General features: G+C 36.5%; 2 protein-coding genes across 2 annotated transcripts; one reads left to right on the plus strand and one right to left on the minus strand.

The window, feature by feature from the left end:
• Positions 1-5,080: 5,080 nt before the first annotated feature.
• Positions 5,081-5,839, plus strand: LOC113329681 (bidirectional sugar transporter SWEET5-like). Its single transcript, XM_026576526.1, has one exon. The coding sequence runs from the start codon at positions 5,081-5,083 to the stop codon at positions 5,837-5,839; it is 759 nt and encodes a 252-aa protein (XP_026432311.1).
• A 7,762-nt stretch (positions 5,840-13,601) lies between these two features.
• On the minus strand, positions 13,602-14,804 carry LOC113329682 (F-box/kelch-repeat protein At3g23880-like). The gene has a single exon (XM_026576527.1). The coding sequence runs from the start codon at positions 14,802-14,804 to the stop codon at positions 13,602-13,604; it is 1,203 nt and encodes a 400-aa protein (XP_026432312.1).
• Between the last annotated feature and the right edge of the window lie 12,716 nt (positions 14,805-27,520).

Genomic DNA, 27,520 nt, shown 5'->3' on the forward strand with positions numbered 1-27,520 from the left:
CTGGCATGGTTTCCCATTGGCACAGTGGTGAGGCTGGCATGCCTTGGCGCGGAGATGTGGCTGGCATGGTTTTCCATTGGCACAGTGGTGCGGATGGTATGGTTGGCATGCCTTGGCGCGGAGATGTGGATGGCATGGTTTTCCATTGGCACAGTGGTGCGGCTGGCATGGTTGGCATTCCTTGGAGCGGAGATGTGGCTGGCATGGTTTTCCATTGACACAGTGGTGCGGATGGCATGGTTGGCATGCCTTGGCGCGGTAGCATGAGAATTAGGGTTTGGCATAGATGATGTCGGTCAATGTTAAGGGTTCTACCGTGGAACATGACACATAAAAAAAAGGTACCCTGGTAATTCTTACGTAGGCATGCTGATAGATTCAATAAATGTTCTAATGGTCATAATGACGTCGTGTCAGTTATACGGCTTGACGATTTTAACCCTAAGCTAAAGACCACCATCAACATTAAGTACCCTGCTTAACTCGGAACATGTGCATTGTTGCGAGGTAAGCATAAGTTAGTGACGGGCAAGGACAAAAATCGAAACGACAAGTCGTGGAAAGATGGTCAGGAAGGTCCGACTAACCTTTTTCGATAGGTAAGGAGAGTTCATGATCCTCGTGTTTGCGGCCTTGCGTTTATTTTATTCGTGGTGTAGACCGTGAAGTGATGAGATGAAGATCGTCGGCTTAGTCTGGCTATGCATCACCTTGGCTGGGTTAGGGAACATCATGACGCTGGCTTGGCAAGTTGTCGGTGTTGGTGCGGCAAGTCATGGCGCGAACGGCTTGGCATGGTGGGGCCAAGGAAATGGCGCAGTTTGGTGAGTAAAAGCATGCGCAGACTTGGCATGTGGGGCCAAGGAATGGCGCGGTCCTGGCGAGGCAAGCATGGCGGACGGCTTGGCGTGGTGGGGCCAAGGCAATGGCGCGGACAGTATTTGCATGGTGATTGGTCTTCGCGGGCCCGGTTGCCTCTTTTCCTTACTTGACTCAAATAGGAAGTTCTTTCCTTATTCAAATTCCCAAGTATCACGCCTATAAAAGGAAGTTCTTTCCTTACTTGACTCAAATAGGAAGTTCTTTCATGAACTTGTAGAAATGTTGTTCTTTTGCGTTGGTATGAATCCTAGCCGTAGGTATGCTTTGCACGAACTTGTAGTAACATTTAGGCGTGAATACCATAGTGATGTTGGCCGCCTCAATTACCGTGCAAAGTAGGCATGCATGAGCTGGTAATTTTCATTCCCTTCCCACGAAAACCTAGCTTCTAGGGTTTACTCCTTTTTCCTGGTGTGACCGTGTGTATGGTTCCCGTGGTGGGGCGCGCCTCCTCGGCCGGGCGCAAATTTCCCGCTGGAGGGTACGGTCTTCGCATGAGGTGGTGATGCAGGGTCTTTCAGTCCCCGTTTCTTTGCCTATACGCATTATGACTTTGAAACAAATTGGCTTGCGTCCAGGATGGATCTCCTGTGTCAAAATATGTTGGAAATTCCAAGAAAAACATAGATGATGAGTTCTTTACAACATCCGCCACGATTAGGAGAAATCATCCCAAGTATGTGTCGATTCTTCTGACTGGTCCGTAAAGTGAAAGAGAGGCCCGGTCGGTTCGGCCATGAGGTGTAATAAGGTTTTGTCTTTAGAGGAAAGAGTATCATGCTTCTCCTATTGAATTTAAAATATCTGTGAGTTCGTTGCGTCCCTTTGAGAAATGGATGCAATTCATGATGAGCCAGGAATGTGTAAATGCTATTTTGACCAAGGCGCAGATCATTGATGTTGTCACGGCTTCCGCAGTGCTTCAAATTAGGAAAGATATTCCAAGATTGGTTGCTTTTATTTACGGATGGTGTCCAGACACTCACACGGCCATATGCAGGTAGGGTGAAATGACTATCTCCTTAGAGAGCGTGGCCGTGTTACTGAACCTTCCTGTAATAGGAAACCTCGATGTCAAATTTTCTGCAGATGAAGAAGAAATGTGCTCCGCTCTGGTTGCGAAATCAAAAGTATTCGTTCGGAAAGAAAACGAGACGAGGTGCTTCTATGGATGGTGGGTGTCTCGGTGGTTTCCCGATGAGTCGGAGCCGAATCAGAAGAATAGTACGCTTCATGTCGCGGCGTTCTTGGCTCTTTGGTTATCCAGATATATTTTCGATGACGGCTCGGGTAAGAAGGAGATAAGACAGGAACTTATCAAGTTTTCCATAAATTGGCAAAAGGTTTCGTTCTCCCTATTAGCGGCTTGTTTCTTGGTACTCTGTACACACACTTGGATCAGCTAGTCGCGGACATGTGCGCTTCAAATGGTTACATGAAAGTGGATTTGTATATTCATGTCTCCTTTATCCAAGCGTGGATGTGGGAGCACTTCGAAAGGTATGCTCCAAAACCGTTGGTCGTACTTCCCGAGTCATATTTTGCTTTAAGAATTCTAAAACAAAGAGATTCTTCATCATTACAATCTCTTTAGGCAAGTTTACAGAGAATATAAGTATTAAAATGTTCTAGATTTCTAAATCTTAGACCACCTAGAGCTTTAGGTATCATAAGCTTATTCCAACCAATGAAGAAAAGACCTTTTTCCTTACCCCACCAAAACTGTCTTTGTAAAGTGTCCATCTGAGATATCATAGTTTTAGGGATTCTAAAGATACTCATTTGATGAGAAGGAAGAGTGTTTAAAACATGCTTAACCATGGTAGTCCTAGCTGAATGGTTCATAGTTTTACCTTTCCAGTTTTTATATCTAGAACCAAAAGACTGCAATATAGGCTTAAAAGCTTTAGTTTTATCTCTTCCTATAAGAAAAGTAACTCCTAGATATTTATCAAAGGCTTTCATCTATGTCATACCTAGAGCAGTGGAAATAACCAATCTATTTTCACGACTAATGTTCTTGCTAAAGTAAACACTAGATTTTGCAAAATTAAGAATTTGACCAGAGAACATACCAAACTTTCCATGCGCATCCAGAATCCCTGTAACATTATGAAAATCTTCCTTAGTGAATATAAGAATATCATCTTCAAAAAGTAGATGAGTTATACCTGGAGCATTCCTTGCAACACTGACTCCAAAAATTACATGATTATTAACAGTATTCAAAAGAAGCCTACAGAGAAATTCCATAACAATAATGAAAAGATAAGGGGATAGAGGATCTCATTGTCTTAAACCTTTAGTAGGACAAAACTCCTCAGTAGGAGAACCATTAAGAAGTATAGAAATTCTAGTTGTGCTAATACATTGCCTAATCAGATTGCAAAATTTCAATGGAAAACCTAGTTTTCTAAGCATACCAAGTAGAAAAGGCCATTCTATTCTATCAAATGCCTTAGAAAGATCTAATTTTAAGGCCATAGTTCCACTAGAACCCACCTTGTGTTTCATTGTATGAATCATCTCATGTGCAATGATTATGTTATCATGAATAATCCTACCAGGAACAAAAGCATCTTGAGATGGTGAAATAATGTACTTAAGATGAGGTTTAATTCTATTGGCTATGATCTTAGAGATGATTTTGTAAATGGAACTACATAATCCTATAGGTCTAAAATCCACATCACACTTAGCAGTTTCAACTTTAGGAATCAGTGACAGAAAGGTTTTATTAAACTCAGTTGGCATGTGTTTAAAAGAGAAGAAAGATTGCACTGCATTTACTATATCATTTCCTACTATATCCCAGTTGTATTGATAAAAACCATCTTGGAAGCCATCTAGGCCTGGGGAGATCCAAGATGACATAGTTTTCACGGTATCAAAGATTTCTTTATCAGTTGGAAGCCTATTAAAACAATTCATATCATTATCACTTATAACAGTTGGAATAATATCAAAAATTTCATCACGAATATGCACATCTGAAGCACAACTCACAGAACTAAAATGAGAAATAAGAGCTGCAGATATATCTTCACGATTGTATAAACAGTTATTAGCACTATCAATAAGAAAATCAATAGTTTTCCTAACCATTCTTCTATTGGCAAGAGTATGAAAATATCTAGAGTTATTATTAGCCTCTAAAATATATTTGTCTCCATATTTATGCTTATAAAAGTCAGTTTTGATATCAAACCAGAGGTCTAAATTCTTATTTGTCTCAATGAGCTTATCATGTTGTGGAGAGGAAACTGTTGATTTTGAACATCCAAAAGTTGAGCTTGAAGTCTATTTATATTTCTATCAATGTCATCAAATTCTACTTTATTCCACTGAGATAACCTTTTTCTAGTAACTTGATGTTTACTATTAATTTTGTGAGCTGGAGATCCTATAGTATCAGTTTTCCAAGCAGTAGCAAGTTGGTACCTGAAATTACTATGTTTTAACCACATAACAAAGAACTTATAAAGCCTCCAAAACTTTCTATTCTCATGCTCAGTATGTAAAATAATGGGACAGTGATCTGATTTAGCTTGAGCTAGATGATATAACTTAACATTAGGAAAAGCATTACACCAATCAAGATTACCTAAGGCCATATCAGTTCTGGACTTTTTAATTCATGTTCCCATGCTATTACTTGACCAAGTATAATCTCTACCTATATAGCCTAGATCCATAAGACAACATTCATTAATTTCATGCTGAACATATTGATCTTTGTTTCCCATATAATGTACCAAGGTTCATTCTTTTTTTTTTTTTGAAAATAAAAAGGTTGCACAGATAAGTCAAAGTACTTAGAAAATGTCTTTGTTCTTGCTGAAGAGTTTAAAACTCTTCAGCATCAAACAATTTATCGATCAAAAATAAAATTAAATACGATTTCCTTACAAATAAAATTAAATACGATTTCCTTAATTAAAGGACAAACCCATCTATGACTTGATCGAAAACATATATCAGCCGCTAGGAAAGATAATATATTTATTTTTGTTGCCTTTTAGAGTTTTGTTTCCTAGTCAAACCGGAATTCTGATTTTTCTCACCTAAATAGACTACAATTCTACTTTCAATTTTACTCTATATATATATAAGACCTTCACATTAGCATCTTACAAATTACTCTCCTGTATTTTTCTTCAAATTTTCTTCTACTTTTTGTTCTGAAATTTCTCTAAAGATGGAGTTGACAAGATATATTATTTATCCACTCATGTTCATCCAAAACCTCTTTTACTTACGGTCCCATGCTGCTTCTGCACCAAAGTTTTACGATATCATCAAGAAAAGATCAGTCAAGGATTTTTCTCTGAACCCTTATGTGGAATCCGTCTTCAGTTGTGGAATCCGTTTTCTCTACAGTCTACCATTCCTTCCATATCATATATTGGCATTCAGTATAGTAGCTCTTGTCATGCAATCCATGTACATAATGGTATATCTACTATATGCCGACAAGGAAGAAAGACGGTACGTGTTAGACGTCTTAGCAGTCGAAACCGCTGCGTATTCCGTCTTAGTGGGTAGCCTCACTTTTTTCCTTGGACGCGCTACGATGCAGAAAGGCTTAGTGGTTTCACTTCACAGTGCCATCTTCAATATAAGCATGAAGAATATTATGCCACTGGAAGACATGATGTCGAATATTAAGAATAAGAGTGTTGAGAAATTTCCAGTTTTTCTCTTGCTTGCAAATTTTGTCAACTCTGGAATTTGGTTTGCGCTGCTCGGATTTAATCACTTCATAGTGGTGGCTAGTAGCTTGGCTTCTGTTCTTTCTCTAATCCAATTGATACTGCACAAGATGTACTATAACTCCAAGTTAGCCAGGAACGGGGATGAAAGTCATGCCGATGGGAAAACTCTACAAGTCGACATCAAAGATCGGAAACAACAAGGAAAAGCTCGATCAAGGACAAGGAGAATTGACAACTATTAGAAAGAAAAAAAGGAGAATTTTTTTTATTTTTTCATATGTTTGTTTTGGTGAGAATTCAATGATTATAAAGTCATAGATGTTAGAAATAGTTTGTTTGTGAATTAGTATTCCCGCAACTATTTTATTCATAAAATTGGTTAAAAAGATCAAAATCAACAATTTCTGGATGAAAAGGATATTAAGAAATTGAAATTGTTTAAATGGACAAAAATGTAAAAATAGCCAGGATGTAAACAGTTTCATCCTACCCATTTTCAAATACTTTTTCTTATTTTTCATTTACATCAGGATGCATCCAGTTTCATCCTTGCTATTATTTAAGTTCAAGTCAGGATGAATCCAGTTTCATCCTTGCTATTTTTGTTGGTGTTCATTTCACCCATACTAATTTTTACTCGTCTATTTGAACCATGTTTTAAATATATTTGGACAAATGACCCATTTTCCGTATTTTATTTTCATTTTAGAATTTTTTTTTAGATTATTTGTCGACCGCAAAATCTATCCACAAACTAGAACATTGCATGAGACAAATACACTTGAGAAATTTCATTAAGTACTTGGAACATGTCAATTATTAACACCAATGCTAACAACCAGCACCGTGATTAGAAGAATTTGTATGAGAGATGGCATGATCCAAGAAGATATGTCGGAGAAAATGAGTTTTATTGTTTCAGTTTTATAGTCTTGGTGGGAATGGAACTTAGGACCTTTGAGTCTCTAAGGGCACTTGCTCATTTTCTTATGAGTGAATGAAATATGACCTTTAGTTCTACATAAGTTATAACTAAAGAGGAGCTCCACTATAATGTGGGTGGAACAGGTGGGGAAAACAATACTTGTTCACTAAGGCTTGGGCTTAAGGCTCGGGTTCGTTCTTACATCGTGGACATAGGTCAACCAAGACGTATCTTTTTGGACAAAATTCTTTTGAAATATTTCTCAAATATTCTAATATCAAATAAATTTTGTATTTAATGAGGGGGCGTATGACCTGGAGAGGATTTTTTTATTTTCCTTTTTTATTTTTATGTCGACATAAGTGCAGTTAATTGCGTAACCGCTTTTTACCGTTTTGGAAAATCTTGAATTAATGAAAATTTATTTTGGTTTTATTACAAAATTATATTCTCTTTAATTCACTCTTAATGCACATTATTCTCGATTATCTCTCTTCTACACTATATAAATCTTTTGGTTTCTTCATTCCAATTTGTGTCCAGAAGAGCTATTATCCTCTTCTTTTCGTGTTTCTCCCTCTGTGTGGTTTTTATTGTTTGTATCATTGTTGTTGAGTTCGTATGAGTGGAAAAATATTGTAGTACTAACAATATTTGCAATGGGCAGTTTTATCCTGGATACGACTTGACCACACGGTATAGGCATCACTCATTCTTGAGGCGTACCGGTCAACTATCGTGTTAAGGACAGCGTGTTGAACACGTGACTCTGTCCTCTGTTTGTTGATCCCAATGAGTGTTTATTTAAGCATTTCAGAAATTTATTTCTAACATCTTCTTTGAGTATTTTATTGTTACAGTTGCAACAATCTTAACACGATAGTCTTTTCTATCTGTAACAATGGGTAAGAACGATGTTGATGGGTCAGAAAAAAATTATGGGGAGCTCATCCGTTTTGTAAAAACGATCACTTCCATTATAAAGGAGATAAATATCAATAATTTTTGTTTATTTGATTGTTCCTTGTATTTAATTATTGCACCCGACAATCATGGATGTTATTTGTGGAGTGAAAAAACAAAAAATGAATTTTTGGGTCAGTCGTAGAGTTTCGAGTTTATCTCTTAACCTAGAAAGAATTTTGATAAACTCTTTTGGCATAATGTAGTAGACATCTTGATAGTTACCCACGTAAAATTTCAGAATTTTTGGAGTTTAAATTTTTTTTTCGATATTTTACAAAACAGAGAAATGGTCCTGAAAAATTCTGACGAACAGAAATTTGTTGTTGACAATATTAGTTTTATGGGGTAACCATGAGTTTTTTTCTGAAATGGTGGTTCAAACGAAGTTTGTAAATCTAGATGTTATCTTCAAAATTCATATTTTATTTTCTGATTCGGAATTGTGGTTTGTGAATAAAGGTTTCATCTACAAGGGACATGGCTAATAGGCGCATGTGGCTGAAAATAAATCTTCCAAAGATGGAAAATGTGAGAACATCAAATGCAACACTTTGCATAGCTCTTGTAACAAAGGTATGTTTCACAGACCAAAATCTAGCATTACTTTAATTAAGGGTGTTTGTTATGTTTGTAAAATTCCTGGTCAAATGGCATTAATGTGTAGACAACATAAAACCTTAATAAGCAGAAAGTTAATGCTAATTTAGTTGAAACAAACTAGAACGAGTTTAGTGGCATGATAACCTATGTGAGAGACTGGAGTGGACTCTGAAGCCACTAAGCATGTTTGTTAAAACAAATACCTATTCACCTCTTATCTGAGAAAATGGGATGTTGAGAAACTCTATATGAGTAACTCATTTGCGACAAAGGTTGCATAAAAGGGAAAGGTCGAGCATAAGCTCATATCTATAACATTCTCACACTGAATGAATTTTCATGTTCCGGCATATGTAAGCTAGAATCTTGTATCTGTTCTACTGAAGATGGTAAAAGATTTAAGATATTAAATGAATCAGTAAAAAACTTGTCGTAACTAAGGGAAATGATTTTTCAGGCATCGGTTATATGACTTAGGGTTTATATAAGCTTAAAGGAAAATTGATGAAGTGAACATTTTTAATATTTTGTGTGTGTTTGAATGTGTGCATGGTATACTTAGCTTAAATTATAAGTCAACGCATAAACTAGCTAATGTAGGTTGCATACCCAAATTTAGTTTGGAAAAAGAACACAAATGTGAAATTTCCGTAGATTCAAAATATGCTAAAACCTTTTTAGAAAAAATGTTCATAGAAATTCTAAACCCTTAGAATTAATTCACCCGGACCTAGTTGACTTGAAATCCGTTCAAACTAGAGGTGGTAAGAAATGGTTTGTTACTTTTATAGACGACAGTACGAGGTATTGTCATTTATATTTTCTTAGAGGTAAGGATGATGCCTTAGAAGCCTTTAAGATGTATAAACTAGAAGTTGAAAACCAACTGAATACTACCATGAAAACCATTAAGTCTGACCGTGGTGGTGAATACAGAATTCCGATAGAAGATTTTTATGTAGAACATGGCATAATACACGAGGTTACCCCTCCTTATTCACCTCAGTCTAATGGAGTAGCTGAACGTAATAACCTTACCCTTAAGGAGATGATGAATGCCATGTTAATTAGTTCAGGATTACCTTCGAATTTGTGGAGGGAAGCTGTCCTCTCATCCTGCTATATCCTGAATAGAGTACCCTTTAAAGGATCAAATAAAACTCCATATGAACTGTGGAAAGGTAGACAACCTTATTTTGCATACTTCAAAGTGTGGGGGTGTTTGTCTAAGGTTGCCATACCTAAACCTAAAACAACCAAGATATGACCCAAAACTGTTGACTGTGTCTTCATAGGGTATCCTGAGCATACTACTGCATATAGATTTAAGGTTGTGATTTCTGAAATTTATGAAATTGGTGTGAATATTATTATGGAATCTAGGGATGCTGTGTTTTTTGAAAATATTTTTCCATTAAAATTTGACTCTCGTAAGAGAGGTGTTGATCCCCTAGATGTCCCTTCAACCAGTCAGACTTTACCTTTAGAGGAAGATGAAATAGAAATTGATCCTAGGAGAAGTAAAGGGGCTAAAACCAAAACTTCCTTTGGACCTGACTTCGTAACACTAGCCGAGACTGATCCTCAAACTCGTAAAGAAGCCATAACATTTACTGAAACCCCATTCTGGTAAGAAGCCTCATTTAGTGAAATGGACTCAGTCCATCTGAGCTAGACTTGGGAGCTTGCTAGTTTACCTCCAGGGAGTAAGACCATAGGATGTAAATGAGTCTTTAAGAGGAAACGTAAGGTAGATGGAATTATGAAAAAATTTAAGGCTAGGTTGGTAGCTAAAGGCTATAAACTGAAAGAAGGTGTAAATTTCCTTGATCCTTATTCACATGTGACGAGAATTACTTCCTTTGAGATGCTAATTGCTATTGCTCTCATAAAAAACTTAGAGATACATCAGATGGATGTTAAGAAAACTTTTTTAGAAACGTGGATTAGATAAATAAATTTACATAGACCAATCTGAGGACTTTGTAGTGAAAGGTTATGAAGACAAAGTTTGTAAGTTGAACAAATTTTTGTATGGTTTTTTTTTTTAAAAACAGTGATATGAAAATTTTATCATATGCTAATGAGTAGTGGATTTAAGTTAATGAATGCAATAAGTATATTTACAAGTAACTTGTTGAGGATGCCTGTGTGATTGTATGTATGTTGCTGATATGCTTATCCTTGATACAAACATAGATGTGATTAATTCCACTAAAAACATGCGCTGAATGAGAACATTGACTTGAAAGACTTAGGCCCTGTTGATGTAATCTTATACTCCGTACGATGTAATCATGCTTGTACTCCGTACGATTCTTCTTATAGACTCACGATAAATAAGGGTAAGGAGTATCTTAACTTGAATACTCAAGAGTTATAGGATGTCTGGTGAATTTAATGAACTATAAGAGTCCAAACATTGCCTATATTGTGAGTAAGTTAGGTAGATATAACATGTAATACAGAGCAAGCGCATTGAGATACACTTAGTAGAGTAATATGGTACCTAAATTACTCTATTACCTTTTGTTTGGTTTATGAAAGATATCTTGCTGTCCTTGAAGGATTTTGTGATGCTAACTGGATAGTTAACTAAGAGGAGTCTAATCTACGAGTGGATATATTTTCGCTCTAGTTTGAGGGTCTGTTTTTGGAAGATTCCCAAAGATACATGTTTTTCTCAAATTCACTATGGAATTTGAGAGTATTACGTTAGATAAAGCATGAGAGAGGTCCGAGTGACTAAGATGATTTTTAGAAGACATTCCTCTCTGGCAAAAGCATGTGCCAGCTATATCTATACTTTGTGTTAGCCAAGCAGTAATAGTTAAAGCTAAGAATAACTAATCTCAATTGGCGTTATTTCCATTGATTGGATTATGTCCAAGGAGAATATCGCAGACCCTTTGACGAAAGGTTTGTCCAAAGAGATAGTTAATAATGCGTCAAAGGGGATTGGGATTAAGCTCATTAAATAAACTTGCCATGAAGGATACTCAACCTTGCTGACTGGAGATCCCAAGATCAAGGTTTTGAATGAGACAACTAATTTTTGGTGGGTCAAGGTAAACACTATCAGAGAATTTCATTCTCTGCCCCTTCCCTATGGTGTAGACGTGATAGTGTGACTGCATGTGAAGGATGACTTTTAACTAAGTCTTAACGAGTTCTATAGTTTCAACTTAAGATTGAAGTCGTGTAGCAGTAAACACTCTTGATGGAACTCACCTATCTGAATGTGGAAGTGGGTCGCTTCCTATGAGAATAGAGCTGATTCTCTAGAGCATTCTGAGAAACGGGATTTGTCCAGGACCAAAAAAGACACAACGATACGAACTCGACAGCACCTAGAGAGATATCACGTGTGATTGTCATCGTGGATTACACCAAACGATGGCAGTTATATTCCTCGATGGGGCAGGCATGAACTAGAATCTCTAGTTTCAGATACCGCGTCACCAGAAGGACATTCATAAGAGATGAATGCAAGTAATTAGGCTCAAATCCATTTCTTCAAATTGCATCTTATATATGCTCCAAATGCCGATGCACTTACCTAGGCAAGCTCATTAGAAATCACATGCGGGTTAAGTTGGCGGGTATGCGCAACTTCAAATGGCTTAAACGGCTTATTCAATGCCACAAAATAAAGAATATAAACAACTAACAAGTTTAATGGTTTGGTTGTTGGGGAAGATACCAAATCGATTACCATTGCTTTTAGCAATTAAATCCATATAGTCTCTTGCTCCTGGTGACTTATTTTAGGCATGCAGAGTATCAGCACTCCTCGTCACCTATTCCCACCAATACGCTCTAAAATATAAGCCGCAGTATGTAACCAAACAATATTGTAAATAGTATTTTAATATGGGTCTGGATCGCTTGACAAAGCGGTTTGACAAAGAAATTTGACAAAATATCTCAGCCACTCATTTATATATATCCAACGGTTATAAAAATTGATGACATGACAACCACAACTCCATTTTTTTTCCGCAAGCCAAGCCGAAACTTCAATTGAGATTACCATTCCTTCTCTATATAGGAAATTATTGATTTCCTCTACGTCATCTTTAAACACTATGATCTCTTTTTCTTCTCGTAAATTTATAAGCTCACGGGTCACGACCAATTTATGATCTAAGATCATATAGGTATATGTGGATGTATTGTTGTATGTAGCTTGGTGCAATTGTACTGATTGCATGAGACCAAAAATGTGTTTGGGTTTCTATATTTTGATGATGATAGCCGGAAGAAGCAAACAGTAATTAATCCACTGAAATTGAAAAGAAGCACAAAAAGCTATCTGAGAGTGGGATCACTAATAATGGAACAAGCATGCAATTAATCAAAACTGAATTATTGTATGTCATCCATGTAATCGATCAAAACTTGATTTATTTATTTTGCAAAGGAATTTTACAAAGGAGTATTCGATTTGATAAAAAAAGATATATACATCTAAATAGAGTAATAAAAAAAATGTAATGAAAAAGTTATAATCATCAATCAAATATACAGAGAAAATGATCATAGAATCTCTGAATTAATTTTTTCCTTTTAATGGAGATCTATGTAAAGACGAAGAGATGACAGTAAGAGATGGCTTGGCTTGCTTAAAAGCCGAAGTAAAAGAGAAATTGTGGTTGTCCCGTCAGCATAACTCAAAACCGTTAGATAGGCACAAAAGGAAGGCTACGATATTTTGTCAAATCTTTTTGTCAAAATGTTTTGTTGAGCGATCCCATTCCTTTCAATATTGTTTTCTTTATCGATAAAGAAAGATTCCATTGATCAGAAAGAGGGGTACAAAAGAGTTGAACCACCCAAAAAGGAGAAAGAAAAGAAAAGAAAAAGATCTTGAAGAACAGAACAAGACAAAAAAAACCAAAAACCCTAAAAAAACTTACAACCACTTAAGGTGGATCAAAATATATACTAACTCAATTGCGTATTACTGCCTCATAGGAAACGTCTTTGAATTCCTTGATAAGCTCATTGAAATAAGCTATACTTCACCATGTGTATAACGTTCTCAGCAGTTTGAGCGATATTGAAAACACCCGAGCATTTCTCTCCTTCCAGGTACACCAGAGAATCGCAACAGCTAATAAATTCCAGATGTTCCTCTTCTGAACAGTATCAAAGTTAAATTGCCAGGCCAAAAGAGCAGCAGGTACAGATGAATGTATAGTAAACTGGAGATGCAATGTATCCATAAAATGACGCCAAATGTTTGCAGCAAAATCACATTGCAGGGAAAGATGTGAAGCCGTTTCATCATTATTGCAAAACAAACACGAAGGAGAAGTTGTAATACCATTTCGGATAAGTGAATCCCTAGTAGGAAGCCTGAAATGACTAATGCATGAAACAAAAAAAAACTATCTTCGGAGGACATTGTTGCTGCCAGTATTTCAATATTGTTGACATCTCTATTCGACTTCGAACATCGCCCATCCTTCAATCATGCAGAGAATCCCAACTTTCCAGACGAGCAGTTGTTAGCAATCAACCAGCTCTTCTCCGAGATCTTTCAACGAAACAAGGCTGTTCATATGCGGAATCAATTGAACCTCCGGTCGTGGACCTTCAACATACCATATTATCTTTGAAGTTTTATCTTTAGGGTCACAAGACATGAGGGAGCCATTTTTCCATAGCAGAATTTCACTCTTTGATAGGGATAATAGTTGACATTTCTGGGTTAAGCTTGATTCCCATTTTCTGCTGAACACCTTGATCCAAGTAAAAGAGTTAAAGCAGGTACGCTCATTTATACGAGTACCACGTCGGCAATTGTTCATATTTCTCTTCTTGAATACCCATATATCCGTCATATGTTCACCTCGTTTTATGTAACGAAGACACAAGTACAGATTTCCTCCAAGCGACCCAAGATTAATGTTATAATAGGAACCAACAGGAATATGACATGGTGGCGATGGGAGAGATCGCAATATTCCATCTGTTAAATTGAAGGCTACAATATCAAAGTTAGATCTTTCATCTAACCAATGAAGAGCCCCATTAGCAAAAACGCCAAAACCCTGAAACATATAGGAAGTATAGTCAATTTCTTTTATGTCTCTCCACCCGTTCCCATCACCAAGAGTGTATACTTGGATGCAGTCTTTACCGTTTTCTAAGTAGCGAATCCTAACAACCTTGTACTCATCAGTGGAGTGACAATACCCGAATCCAACACACTGAAAATATTCATCAACACTCATATCTTGAACACGAATCCGTTCACCAGTGATCGGATTGAAAATATACATAACATGACCGAAATTGGGGTCACAAGCTTTGTAACATACTAAACCATTGCAAGAACCAATCAACCTGAAGGAATAAAACTTAGTATCTACATTGCTTAACTGTGTAACTATCTTGTTAAAATATTCAGATGCCTCGTTGGGATTAAAATTAACAATCTCCCACGGTGGTTCTCCGTAGTAGAGATCGACAAGACTGTAATATTTAGGAAAATCTGCGAAAAGCATACCTGTCTTGGGTTTCCCCAACAGATATCGCCAGAATCTGCATACTTTTCTGCATTGTAAAACGGATTTGATAGGTAATCGAGTAAATATTTCTTGTATGATATCAGAACTCAAATTCTCCATTGTTGCAGTCTGCGTATTCTCCCGCATCAAAGTTCCCAATTGATTACTGTCGTCTAGTTCTACACCTAGGGTTTTCATTACTGTCCTATACAGCTAGGGTTTTCAGAAGTTTGAACACGGCTGACGGCCGTATTATAAAAATATTAAATGAAGTTTAAAGATTTAAAAAGGTATTCTTATTCAATCGGGCCCACTACCCGAGGGTCTAAAAAAGTGTTCTTATTCAACCGAGCCACTACCGGAGGGCCTAGAACGAAATCAATGTTATGAAAATCGGACCGAACATCAACCTGAAGAAAGCATTGGGAAGGGTTGTTTAGATCTAACCAGTGGGTGACGGGTCAATTGGTTTAAAGATCAAAAGAAAAGATGATTAGAGATTTTATGATATTGGAGAAATTATATGATGTGCATGATACAAATTTGATGTGGGTATGTAGGACAGTAAAAATGCGCACGAGGATCGTAAATTTCAATTCTAACAAAAACTGGATTGTAAACTGGTCGTAAATTGTGTCAAAATACAGTATTTACTTGCATGGAGATCACATGGTATTAGCAGCGTGTAGTCGTCACTGAAACAACTGAGGCGAAAATTTTGTCCCAGATAATTGGATCATTATTTGAGTTGAAAATGGAGTGATCGTAGAGCTTTAGCATATCGGCCTTCCTTTTTGGGACGGTCAATATTTTGCCAATCTTTAATAAGCATTCTATTTTGGTGTTGTCATATATCGGTAAAATATATTATGTATTGTTATTGATTGGTATATACATTTCCCATCCAACCACTAATTCGCATAAACGTTGAGACCCTTGCATTGTCAATAGAACGTCAGCAACTGTTTCTATAATCGTAAATGTTCCAATTCCAGACTCATCCCCTTTTCGAAATTCTAGCTTATGCTTGCGCAAGTATTTCATCGGTTAATTTGGTTTTAAGATATAACGTGTGCAGTAATATTGTTACCTTGGTACACTGTACATGTTTTTTGATATTGCAATTGCATGGGACACACCATTCTTTTGATCGAGCTCCGACGACAACAGTTTTAATAGCAGCTCAGATGAAGATGAGTATAGCGCCCCCTAAGCTAGCAGCTGATTAATCCAAGAGATGAACTACATAAAGAGGCACTACGAATCTAATTCAAATACTTAAATATTCAATTAAGAAATCTGATACAAAACTTATCCCAAAACTAACCCCGCTCAGAATATATATACATGAACTTCTCTCAAATGATACATATACAATAGTCAATTGGTTTACAGATACAATAAACAACATAATAAACATAGCAGAAGTTAACTAATTAACGGAGTCAACACTTGTGGCTTTCGCTGCGCAACTCTGATCTGTCTCTGAAAACTAAAAGTGGGAATAATTAACATTTAACTTCTAAATAATCATAAACAAGATTAAGAAAAACAATAATGTTTTCCCAGACATTAAATAGTGACCAAGTCACTGAGATACACAAACACGAATATGGACAAGCTCTTTCTTCAAACAATGTATATTATGGTTGTGCAATTCCGAACTCGCAAATCCACACCTAATCGTAAATATGGATGTCGACAATTCCGAACTCGCAAACTGTCGACCAATATAAGCATAAAAGCTGAATTCATGTAGATATAAATGTGAAAGAGCATATCCTCACAGAAGTAAACAAACATGTATATGGACAAACTCCTTCAAACAATGTATACTATGGTTGTGCAATTCCGATCTCGCAAATCCACACCTAATCGTAAATATGGATGTCGAAAATTCCGAACTCGCAAACTGTTGACCGATATAAGCATAAAAGTTGAATTCATGTAGATATAAATGTGAAGGAGCGAATCCTATATATCACAAGTGGAAATTCTTATTTCCCATAACAATTCATATAAAAAACAAACATCACAAGTCCTTTCCAAACCATGGAAAGATTAACAAAATCAACAGAAGTATAGTAATGCAATTTAAACAAAACATGGAATGCATACTAGACAATGCATGAGTTTGTTAAGCATAAACTTTTGTAAAAGAAACAATGGTTACAAAAGAGTCAAATGTATTCCCACCTCTTTTGATGACAAGCCACGCCTACCTCGAGATCCATGATCCCACTGATTCGTCCTTTGAATCGATCGTTGTTAATTTAGACTAATTGTTAATCATCCAAAAACTCTAAGAGTTTAGCCAAAAAGGCTTGCACAAGAATCGTACAATTCTATTTAATGGTTCTAAGCCCATTAAGGTATCTTATTCTCTATCTTTAACATAACTAAGAGTTTACTATTCCAATTAGATTGATTCTAGAGTCCATAGCTAAGCTTTATGAATATCTACAACTTTGTAGAAGAAACCAAAGGCTAAATCAGACCATAAGAGTCCAATACATCAAAATGGGAACATTAAACCTAAACCCAAATCCAACTAAACAAGCCCATTACACAAGGCCTGGTCCACTAGGGTCAACTAACGGTCTCTAATAGTCAACATGGTCAATTAACGGTAAACTTCCAGTCAAGGTCAAGTCCTGGTCCAATGGTCAAATCTAAATCGGTCAACTGAGTCAACTCGGGTCAAGACAGGTAACCCACTGGGTCAATATGATTCAACTCAGTCAGATTAACTGAGTCAGCTAAGTCAGACACTGACTGGGATGACTAATAGGCAAATCAATGACACAAGCTACTGACATAAATACAACTCTAACACTAATCCAATCTGATTCTATTCAATTGATCTATACACAAACAATTCATTCTAAAAGAATTATACAATTTCATTCAAATTATTATTCAAAATTGATTTACAAAAATAACACAACCTACCTGCAATTGCAGCTCTAAGCCATACTCAGGTCATCTCAATACAATCATCTAATTCTCTTTCTAAAACTTCAGTCACATAAAAGCTCTTACAACCTAAATCATTAACACTTCGATTAACTAACAATCTACTTCTCTATCTCATTCAACTGAGTTCAGTTCCAAACCTCACTGCCAAAGCTCAACAGCTCAACTGCAATGTCAGAGCTAAAACCTCCCACAACATCAATATCAGTTCATCTCATTCCATACTCAACAATCACAATTGTATCTCAATTCAGACAGCCAACCAATACCACAATCAGTTCATGAATCTGTCACCACTTACACTACCAACAATAGCTAACCTGTCTCCCTGTAATTTCAATCCATATGTTCCTCCCATTACAGACTCACATTCCAATTTAATCTCAGCTTCATTAACAACATACACTCAACAATCAAGAAGAATAGCTTAACAAAATTAACTTAAAAGAATAGTTACCTCCAATATGCGTTGCTTATGCAATTGAACTCATTTCTTATTTCCATCACCAGTAACCATTTACAATTTTCACCAAATCCTTGTAATCTTAGTTCTTCATCAGTTACCATTTATAGCTTCTCGGCATCACAGACTCGATACCAACCAACCCAGACTAACACCATTTGTAACACTAACTTGCTACACTCATTCCCCTGCTATAACCATATTCATCTAAACTTCAATCTACAGTTCCGTCAACAACTTCTACAGTTCACCACTAACTCAGTTCAATTAGCTTGCATTGTAACTCATTAAACAATAGCTGGATACTCAATTCAGATAATCACCAACACACCACCAATCAACAATTTCATATACCTTCCTAACCCATTCATCTAAACTAATTCATAACACTTGCCATTAACACACAAACATACAGTCCATAATCAGTTCGCTACCAAATCAAATCCAACACCTCCAACTGTGCAGCATCACAACAACTACCACACAACTTCTCAAATATATATTACTCTGGCAATTGAATTCGATTCCTTCTTCACTTAACTCAGTTCATCACCATCACAGCTAACTCATCTCATCATTTCAATATGAGACCAAACCTTTTTTCCCGAGTTTTGAATCAATACCAATAATAGCTACAACATCTTTTTATTAACAGAATCATCCATAGGCGTCAACTCACAATCTTCATCCCATCATTTATTCTCAGAAGAACCCTAAAATAATTCCCAAATCAAAGCTTCCCTGATTCGAACACAAGACAACATCCTAGTTCTTTAATTCAACAAAACCAGTCTCCATCTAAAGCCCCAATTTCGTCTTCTAATCCTTCTTTGATTCATCTTATGAAACCCTAACTCTTCAATTCCACTTCAAAGCAACCTCACCACTTCAATCGAACATCAACCCCCTAGTTATTTAACCATTAGCAACTCAATTACTTAACAACTTCTTACCAATTTGAGTCTTAATCTAAAAACCCTAAATTACTTCTCTCTGTTATATCATCTCAACAGAAACCCCTAACTCTCCTCCTTATTTATTAACCAGAACATCATCACCTTCATGGACTAACTATGATCCACAAAACTCTATGCATAACTCTTAAATTCTCGATGAAAAAGAAAACAGACAAGAGAAAGAGAAAGAATAGGAAGAAGAAAGAAGATAAGAATGAATTATTCTTCTCGAGTGGGAGATAAGACTGACCCAATTTGATGACACGCCCACTTTCTTCGACACGTGCATCCACAAGGGAAAAATCTTAAATTACTATTTTACCCTTCCGAAAACAAATTGATAAATCTTATTCGTCCGGTATCCAAATGACACGTTCCGATAGTCCGTTCCGCGTAACTTTTCGAAATCTATCCAGCGGTACTAATTTTGTATCTAAATCGTTGTTAGATTAGTTTTTATTAATTAACGTTCGTGTTACACTAATCGAGTAACAGATAAATCGTCTCTTGATCGACTCTTGACTGGTCTAATAGCATTGACGAGCTTGAGGGTCCTTACAACGAGATTTCCAAGAATGTAAATGGTGAGCATTCTTTAAGTAAGATCAATGGTATTAAGTTTCACTAACACTTGCATCGAGTACACTAAACATAATTTACCTTCTAAAATTAAGCAAACACAACAACAACTAAATCCAACCAATTTGCATTAGGGTTGTAGTTAAGTTGCTTAATCAAAACTAAGCACTCTTTGGCAGCCCACTTGTACATATTCACATACATATATATTTTCTTACACTGAAACCAAATTGCTTAAATTAATAGTTTGATTTTGCATTCATGTCGAATGTAACTGACGTAGAATTAACCAAAGTGCTCTAACAAACTTGAACTCAATTTTTCCTATAAAAATAAATTGAAATAGACAATAAATCAGTCAATTCTATAAATTGAAATAGAAAATAAATTGCAACTCTAGTTATTGAGACTACTACCACAGAGAAGCTAAAGAGCTTTCATATAAAATCACAGTTACTCTAGTTAACTATATAAGTGTATAACATACAACATGCGGTATCAATGAAAATATGGTAAGTGCATAACATACAACATGCGATATCAATGAAAATATGTTAAGTGCATAACATATTTTCATGCTTTACCCCCTAGGATTGTAATTTATGAATTAGAGTTTAAGATTGAAAAGATTCGGTATAACTACTTGTAACAGTATTAGCGAAGAAGAGTTTGTTATTACCTTTTCTTGTTAGCAAGAAAACGGGGTATCCTACACACTACCTTTCCTTGAGAGAAGTTTTACTTTTATATCTGGAAATGATCGCCTAAGAATCCAACAACTCATGAGGCCTGTAATACTATAATGGAGATATCGATATCGACATACTGTAATACCAGACAAATACATAATTGTTATTAAGATAAAATCTAAATAAGACAAAGGATGACAACGAATAACATTGTCATTTGAGCAGAGAACAAATACTCAACAGCAAATACAAAGCAATCTAATTAGATTTAATACGTGACAAAACATAGGAAAACTTAAGACCGACGATCCAGCTTACAGATTTTCTAAGAAACCCATAAAGGGGATGAAGATAAGATGCGTAATATATGTACCTGTGTTTGTATACCTTTCCTCCTTGACAATTATATTCTTCACTTATAATTGATACCATTTTTGCAAGTAGCATTACCTGAAGTAATATTGTACCAACAACACAAAAACTATAATAATCACAAAAGCATCACAATCAAAGGCTTTGATATGGAAAAGAAAAGAACTGAAAAAATAATAGGATTTTTTTTTAAAAAAAAAAAGGTTTTTGATATTAAAGTTTGTGGAATGGCGATGCACAAAAGTATGTATATGAAAAATATATCGAAATCCCTAGAGAAAATTAATAGACCAAAGCTACTGCATATACTTTTATTAGAATAAAAATCAAAAAAGAAAATATAATTAATTTCAACCATATGTTGCACATGTCCATCATCCGGAAAACTCTTTTGAAGTCCTATTTCTCCCCCTATTAAATTTGGAGGCAGATCTGTCTTTATCCATCCGCACTTTAAAGCTTTGTGCTGAGAACAAAAAAAAAATGCCCAGTAGAGCTTGTGCCTACACTACCAAGGGTTGTTCTTATTTAGGTGTAATAATCTCTTCTTCAGAAGTTCAATATGTTGATAAGCTGCCTTCTGCATATCAGTGAGCATTAGTCTTCCTGTAGCTATTATCCGTTATTCCAGAAAAGAATACATAACAACATACCCGTGGTGCTATCTGTAGTTGGATGAACCACCACCCATAATGATTTCCATGCCTACTGATTTCCGACTAAGGCGTTGTTTGTTTGTAACTGACTCGGCGTATGGATAAGAGTCAACCCCTGACGCGGTCCGAGTAAGCAGTCAGACCGTTTGTTTTCCATTTTGAGTCAGATCTGACTCGACCTCTGACTCAGACATAACCCCTAACTCAGACCTATTTGATTCAGGTAACAAAATACCTCTAACTCATGGGACCAAACCACTGACTCACATGTTTTTGAGTCAGATGAGTTAAATCTGACTCAAAACAAATATATCGACTCAGATCCAGTTGAGTCAAGTGATTTCACTCAGATCCAGGTGACTCAGATCCAGATGAGTCAGGAGTAAACAAACATGGTGTAACTGTGTATTCTGGGTCTTGTTAAAAATAATAAATGGAGTGAAGTACTGAACTTACTCTCACCTCAACAACTACATGGGTGAAAGATCACACAACTGCTACACAGAGGATACCAATGCTGGTGGTAAGCTTTTTCAATTTATCTAACAGAACTACAGAAGTAGGGTTAGTATTTATATTTCTGATCACATATGCTTCTAAAAGTACTGAAAGAGATTAGGCATAAAAATACAAACACACTTCAGCTAATAGTTGTATTCACTCTTCTTCAATAATTGAAAACACGGGGTATAACAACTACACCCAACTATTTCGTTCGACAATCTGTATGGATGATAGACACATTTTTGTGTCCAATTTGTTCTCAATACTATATATTGTTGGCACTCGATTTTGTACTAATTTTGTTATTTTATGTATTTGTAGGTATTTTTTTGGAAATAAATATTTTAAGAAAATTCGGCTCGAAAAGTTGATTTTGGCACCCGGAGGACACGTGTTATTCGGACTCCCAAGTTTGGATAAGGGGTAACCTAATTACTAAGGGGCACCCCCAGGTCACCCCCAAGGCATCTGATATTCGCACCCCAGTCCAGGATAAGGGGCACCTTCTTCAACAATTTGAAAACTGAAAATTGGCGGGAAAATGTTCACAGTTCAGGAGAATTTTCGATCGAAGAAATGAAGTAGTTGTAGGTCGATTCAATGGCTGAATTTTGGCAGAAAGATGTGATTTAGCCTATGGAAGATAGTTTGGGTGTCGAATTTGATCGGAATTGGCTGGAAATATCGATTTGATTCTCGAGCTCAAAACAGAGCTACACGGAGTGAACACGACCTGTACACGGTGTTTTGTGTGTTTTGGTTGTGCATGGAAGTGTTTTGGAGGAGTTGGATGACTTATGAGGCATGTATAAGGCTTACTAGAGCGTGCAGGATCGAAGTTTACGTGTGAAATTCTAAATCTGGTAAGAAAATATTCAAAAATAATGTTATTCACTGCCGAGTAAAGACGAATTATTTGGAGTTATGGCGAGGGATTTCAGCGTGTCTTTGAGTATAAATATGATCTTTGGGTCTACTAAAATGGGGGTCGAGAGTTTTGGGGAGGTTTGGAGGCGAGCAGAGAGGCGCAGGAGGAGTTGCAGAGAAGTTACCTGCTGCTGCTGCTGCCATTAACACGCCTGAAGAACACGAAGAACGGACCTGCCAGAGCAGTCGTTCTTAAACAGTGACAGCGACAGCGGCTCGTGGGTCGTAGTGTGGGTCTTAAAACGCTACAACAACAGTTTATCTTTTTATCGTTCTTCCTTTTGTAACGGTGAACAGCGCCTTTGCAACAGTTATTTCTGTTGCAATTTTTCTGTTCACTTGTTTTACTCCCTTTAATCAACTTTTTGAGCTTAATACGTGTATTTTGAGATTATGATTAATATGAGGAGCTAAACCCCAACACTGGGGTGATGGAGAAAGCCTTATTTCACACTTGGGTAATTATATTTAATTCTTCTCATGACTTTTGCACTAATTTTAATTGAAATTATGATTTGAAAAAATTAGTTGTCATTTGATTTGATGCGGCATGCTTAGCTTAGATGATTTGATGCCTCATGCTTAACATTTACATCTAATATTTGGAGAATTTATGTTGGCAAAAATAAGAGTCAATATATTTTATATATTTACTGAGCTATAATTGTTAAAAGAATCATTATTTGAACCTTAAGAAATGAATTCGGTGGAATCCTAAACCCCAGTACCTCTTGCACCATTGTTAATATTTTTGTGTATATAATTTTTATTAAATCTAAAAAATTCTGCTTTCACAAGTCTGAAAAGAACCCTATTTTATAACCACTATTACTACAACCCCACAGAAAATATTTAAACAAAATGGCGCCGCCGACGCGGATTTGTGCTTAGGTAGAATTTTTTTTTTTTAGGTTTACTATTTTTTTTTAGAATTATTTGTTCCTTTTTACTTTGTCTTTTTGTCTTTGATTTACAGGTTCGAAGTGGAGCACTAAGGACTTGGAGAGGAAAAAGCTTAAAGCGAAAAGCGAAAAGAGAAGAAAAAAGGACAATTTTAGGATTTAATTTTTAATTTTTTTTAGAGTGTGTGAGGAAAACTGTAATTTTTTTTTATTTATTTTGGACTTTGGACTTTAAAAATTGGACTTTATTTTTTTAACCCTACGGAAGGGTATTATTAAAAAAAAAAAAAATTATTATTATATAAACTGTGTGCAGGGAAGGACGACGATTACTATATCGTCTCGGCCCCTCGGGTTCGCACACGGCATAGGAGTCGTGGCCCGAGTCGACGACAACGGTTCATCCCCCGTCTGGTACGGGAGGTAAGTCCAATCGAAACACCCGCGAATCTCCTGCAAGCGGGTTACTGTCTGCCTTAAGGTGATAATTGTTTGAGGACGAACCGGACTGTCTTTATTTTCCTAGTAAAGGGCAAGGCCTGGCCTAAACAAGATAAGGGTTCGGATTTCATCACCGTTCCCTTCTTGCCCGTTTTAGGAAAACAAAACCTAACGCGAACCCAAGCTTTAAAATCTGATTAGAAAGAGACCTATAGGGTATCGAGCTTGTTAGGAAAATTTTTCGAAGGATATTGGTTACCTTTTAAGCAACTTCAAAGTTCATGGTGACTTCTGGGAGTTGAAACAAGACGCCTTGTAACGCCGGTGAGGCCTTGGGTATCAAAGATCCATTGATCTTCCCTCGCCTCAGTTTCATCTCACATTAGCTCGGATTGATCCAGAGGTGTTTCTCAAACTGTAACGAATTCCCTTTCGAGAGATAGAAGCTGGTCTAGAAACAATCTAAGTGGAGCCATCATGCTTTTTGTTTGCTAGAAATATTTAGGTTTGCTTTGGTGGAGTCGAGTCGGCCTTGTTTGTGATTGTATAGAATCCCTCTGTAGTTTATATTTCTTCGGTGATGAATCCTTTTGAGGAGACGCCACCTGCGATGACGTTGCGAGAATATATGTCTAGAAATTCTCGTTATCAAGAGACGTCTTCGGAAATGACTCTTGGTGAATATATGCGTGGGCAGCGATATATGGATACTCCAAATTTTATTGAGGAATCACCTCTAATGATCTATGAGAAATATTATAAACATAGACCATGTAGTTTGGAACAAAGATTGAGAATTCTTGAATTTCAAAAATTGTATCATGATGATGAGGATAGTGATGATGAAGAATCTGAAATATGTGGGAATAGTGATCAGGAATTTGTTACCCCAGTTGAGCCTTATAATGATTATATTATTTCTGGTTAAGATCCTAATAATTTTAAAAATTATTCACCTATTCAAAAGGACGAGGATTTGACTAGAGATACCCCCGTTTCAGACGATGTAGTATGTCCTGTTTACGAAACCGATGATGGTTTAGAGGAACCAGTTTATCTTGAGATCGAGTCAAACGATTTAGAAACAATAGTCTTAGATGAACTTGTAGAGATTAGCGAGGATGAACCTGACTTAGAAAAATCAATTGCCGACCTAGAAATTAGGGAGGTTATGACCAGTCTATCTAGAGACGCCGAAAACTCTAAGTTTGGGGGTGAGTATCATTCTCCATGTGCTTTAACTCTTAGTAAGGTCCCTCACTTCGGACTTGACATCAATGCCTCACCCATCTTACGAGACTATCTTCGTACTCGTTTTCCAGAACCTAATGATATCCAACAAGAGTCTCAACTGTTAGAAACCCATCCTCTGGTTGATGTGGTTAACCCAGGCAATAATACCAAGATTGATTTTGTTTTCCCACCAAATAGTTTTCTTCCAAATGTGGGAACATATAGAATTCAAATGTGTCGAATATTAAGTTGTGAGACTAAACCTAAATGCTTTAGGAAATTAGAATCGACACATTTGTTTAAGGAAGACCACCACTCTCTTTGTGGTCAGCTGTGTAAGTCAAATCTGATTGACTTTAAGGATCCCCATTTATTCAGGTTGTTATTATTTTTAATTGAGTTTTTCCAGACTTTTAAACCTGAACTGTTGGATCTTAGCTATGAGGAAGTGCATCCAATGAAAATTTTCTATCAAGATCCTTTCATAGAACCTGAACCTGAACCGCAATTAGCGATAGTTATCCAGAAACTAGGTAAGGGCATGCTAGTGTTGTTCATTTCGTTGGTTCACTGCAGTTTCCTTTTGTCAGCTCTTTTTGGTTTTAAAGACCCACAGTTATTCCGGCTACTTTTATACGGTTCGAGTTGACTAAACCTTTCCTACGTCTGGCTGAAGACTTTAAACTTAGCACTTCTTGGGAGGTAACCCAATCTCTCGCAACACGGTAATATCCTTCCTTAACTCTTTTACTTCAAATAGTAACTGTCTCTCCTTGTTCATGCTTTTAGTTTCATCTTTAGAACATTGAGGACAATGTTAGATTTAAGTTTGGGGGTATGGGAGAAACTTTTTAGTTGCAATAAATAAACTCCAGAGCCTAGAATTTTATGCGTATTTAGGATAGCACTAACCAATCTAAGTGGATGGAAACATTTTTGTTTTAGGAGTTGAGGAACCAATCTGACTAGATGGAAACATCTACAGAGTCTATTCATAAAAGCACAGAGCTCAGGTGTTAGAAATAACATGATAGTTTCGCCATATCTTGTCGAGTCCTTTTCACTTTCTATTTTTAGTTTTCTTTTGTTTCAAGTGATTTGGTGGGGCACACGATTCAAGTTGTTACCTTTGCTAGGGTGAAATAGAGTGACTGAGTTACCTTTTCAAAAAATAAAAAAAATAAAAAAAATAAAAAAAATAATATTAGACCGGACCAGTTAGACCAATCGGAATAAGTATTAACACTTGGATAGCAATATGCGTGTGTTCTCCCTGTTTTCGTCGCCTAAGCAAGCGTGGAATGCAGGACCCGTGGGAACTATCGTGTAATCTGCTGACAAGAAGCATGCGCTTGGATCAAAAAGATCTATTCATGCCGTTAAGTTAAAAAAAAATGGTTATTGTTATGTGTAGTCAACTGCTGGTTCCCTTGTATTTGCCAGTTTGTTGATCTAGATTTAAGTTATTGACCACTGGTTCCCTTGTATATGCCAGTGTGTTAATATTAGTCAGACCGGTATCTCAGTCATTTAGGTTAGGTTCATCTTGGCAGAGGCCTTCAGACAGATATGGGAAACACCGTTCACTTTTCAACCATCTACATTTTTCTTTTTCCATCTTCTTAATCTTTTCATGTGATTAGTCTGACTCCGAGTATGATGTCCATCGTGAAACTATCTTAGTAGAGCTCTGTCACTTATATGAATTTTAGTATGCTTGAGTGCAAACTCGTGTACAACAATTGGAATTTCGCATCAGGGTTCTTCCTCTTAAAGTCAATAATTGTATGCCAACCAAGGAGGTTCTTTAGTGCTTTCCAAGGTTCTGCGTAGATAGCTGGGGTCTGGAGTATTGGTTTTTTGTGGGTACACCTCTGATAAACCCACCCGAGATTAACTCGGTCACTTTTCAAGAATAAATTTTGCTCGAGGACTAGCAAATAATAAGTTTGGGGGTATTTGATAGACACATTTTTGTGTCCAATTTGTTCTCAATACTATATATTGTTGGCACTCGATTTTGTACTAATTTTGTTATTTTATGTATTTGTAGGTATTTTTTTGGAAATAAATATTTTAAGAAAATTCGGCTCGAAAAGTTGATTTTGGCACCCGGAGGACACGTGTTATTCGGACTCCCAAGTTTGGATAAGGGGTAACCTAATTACTAAGGGGCACCCCCAGGTCACCCCCAAGGCATCTGATATTCGCACCCC

The sequence above is a fragment of the Papaver somniferum genome, unplaced genomic scaffold, assembly GCF_003573695.1.
Source record: "Papaver somniferum cultivar HN1 unplaced genomic scaffold, ASM357369v1 unplaced-scaffold_117, whole genome shotgun sequence".
NCBI lineage: Eukaryota > Viridiplantae > Streptophyta > Magnoliopsida > Ranunculales > Papaveraceae > Papaver > Papaver somniferum.

Bases quoted from the DNA above. Each gene is read 5' to 3' on its own strand.
- LOC113329681 (XM_026576526.1), top strand. From the start codon at position 5,081: ATGGAGTTGACAAGATATATTATTTATCCACTCATGTTCATCCAAAAC.
- LOC113329682 (XM_026576527.1), bottom strand. From the start codon at position 14,804: ATGAAAACCCTAGGTGTAGAACTAGACGACAGTAATCAATTGGGAACT.